Source organism: Hippocampus comes, unplaced genomic scaffold (assembly GCF_001891065.2).
Source record: "Hippocampus comes isolate QL1 unplaced genomic scaffold, H_comes_QL1_v1.1 scaffold44, whole genome shotgun sequence".
In the NCBI taxonomy this organism is placed as follows: Eukaryota; Metazoa; Chordata; class Actinopteri; order Syngnathiformes; family Syngnathidae; genus Hippocampus; species Hippocampus comes.
The window spans coordinates 2,727,798-2,729,992 of NW_017805546.1; the positions used below are offsets into that span (position 1 = coordinate 2,727,798).

A 2,195-nucleotide genomic window follows, 5' to 3' on the forward strand; every position below is an offset into this window, starting at 1 on the left:
TTGTCACAAGAAGTTAATCGGACAGGCTGGGTCCATTCCCTCTTTTGAAGCAGGCACAGGTCCAGAGATGAGATCATGGCAGGTGTTAGCTACCTGTAGCTGGTGCTAGTGTTGTTTTCATTTGGTTGCTAGAACATCTAAAATCTGTTTGAGTTTATTATTTTATGAATGTGTATTTGTTTCCATATATACCTTGATGTATGTGTTTTTCTTTTGAATATTATCAAATTATTATTATTTTTAATATTTTCTGAAAGAACACTTCACTTCCGGTTTGGGTCACGTATGCCGGATGGCGCGAAGGAATTGGGGGGATTGCGGAAGGGAGAGACGAAACGTAATGTCTCGTTTACTGTATTTTCAATTGATGTACTGTCGGTTTACAAGGGCCACACGGTATGTTATCTTGGTTTATTCATTTAATGTTTGTGTCAAACAGATTATTATAAATATTGATTGTTAATGTTTGGAATGTCTTTTTAGTTTTCACGTCTATGCTCCAAGTCCCTTAGGGATGTCCAAATAGCGACGCATATGTACTGTACTTCGAAACATGGTGTTTATACCTTTTTCCTGACATAATCAAGTGCAGTAATTAAAATGTCTACGTGGTTGCTATTAATTGACATACATGCAAAATGGGATAATAAATACAAATGTGTGCGTTATATACAAGCACAGTAATAGCTTTCAAATGGACTGACAAAAAAACAGCTCATCCTTTCAACATGCAGTCGTAGATTAAAAATGAATACATTTGTAGTGTTCTTTCTTACCTCGGCAATACACATTTCCCTGCCAGCCGTTTTCAGAACAAGTTAGGCTAAACCAGTCTTGAGAACCTTTGCACGTGAAATAGGCCGTTTCATAATTTTTATATATTTGCTTGCCACCGTCAGCGATGTTTGCACTCTGGATATCCCTGCTGTCACATGTTATTTCTGGGAAGAAAAACAGAGATGTAGTTCGTTATTGCTCGATGACATCGTTTGTTTCTATGACTCCTCTGATGACCATGAATGTCAAATGTAAAAATAACAAAATACAGGACTAGTCAGTCACAAAATTGGGATTGTCGTGGTGACTTGCAGGCAAAAGTCAGGCGGACCCGAGTGCAAGGAAGCGGTCAAGGCAGAATGCAGGGGTAATATGAAAAAGACAATTAAACTTGGACACAAACGAAAAAAGATTACAGCAGTGAATGAGAGAATCCTCAATTTCAAACTCTTAAAACTCAACAAACTGTGCAGGCAAAGAAGACTAAAGATCCCGAAGAGAGCTTTTTGGTTGACACACAATTTAGCATCGTGACGAACACGGGAACTGTGAACGGTGCACTTGCACCTTACCTTGGCAGGGTGGATTTGGTTTCCACCCGTCTCTGGTGCATGTGACCTTTGGGGAGCCATTTGTTCTCTTGTAGCCTGACCGACAGGTAAAGTCAACAGAAGTACCCAATCTTACGCTCTGCCCCCAATAGATGTCCCATCGCCATACGCTGGGGTCCCTTTGGTTACTGCAGGTCACCTCTGCAGAGCACACGTTGGAGATATTCGTTAATCAAGACAATAACATCATGAGCATCGCAAGGCTCGAGGCAGGAAACCAATTTGGGCGGCCTGGAATGTTGACTGTGATGCAGTGGGAAATTTGGGCACACCAGTGCAAAACGTTTGTCTCGAGTCCTGCATCACCTTCATCATCATCATCATCATCATGACTCCTTTTTGGCTTGACAGCCATAATTTGTAATGACTCCAGCATGCGTGTTCACCATACCCTGACATATTGGTCTAATGCTCCATTTCCCGTCGTTTTTGCATGTGGATACCGCCGAGATCTGTTGCGTGGTTGAAATCCAGTGGCGAGCTCCACATGTGACGTTGAGTGTGGCGCCAGGTGTAAACAAGGACGTGTGAGCAGGTTTGTAGCTGGTTCCATCAATGGGCGGCAGTGACACTTTGCATTTAATCACTGAAACGGAGCAAATCGTGCAATGATTTGGAGTGAGGTCACGGAATCGACACCGATGCAGTCCAAAGCGCTTGTCTTTGTGTTTGCACCAGCCGAGACGGGAACTCTTACATTCGCACGCGGGACGGGGGCTCCACTCAGCTCGGAATCCAACTTTTGTGCACGCCGAAGGTCTGGCTTCGGCATACTTGTAGCGTGGGTTACATTGATAGGACAATATG

The 2,195-nt window shown here is 43.1% G+C and overlaps 1 protein-coding gene across 1 annotated transcript; it reads right to left on the minus strand.

The window, feature by feature from the left end:
* Positions 1-234: 234 nt before the first annotated feature.
* On the minus strand, positions 235-2,191 carry LOC109521482 (complement factor H-like; the record flags this gene model as incomplete). The annotated part of the gene is made up of 4 exons (XM_019879312.1): positions 235-941; positions 1,350-1,529; positions 1,780-1,974; positions 2,086-2,191. Coding segments are annotated over 4 exons (681 nt in total), but the record flags the coding sequence as incomplete, so codon positions are not given.
* Between the last annotated feature and the right edge of the window lie 4 nt (positions 2,192-2,195).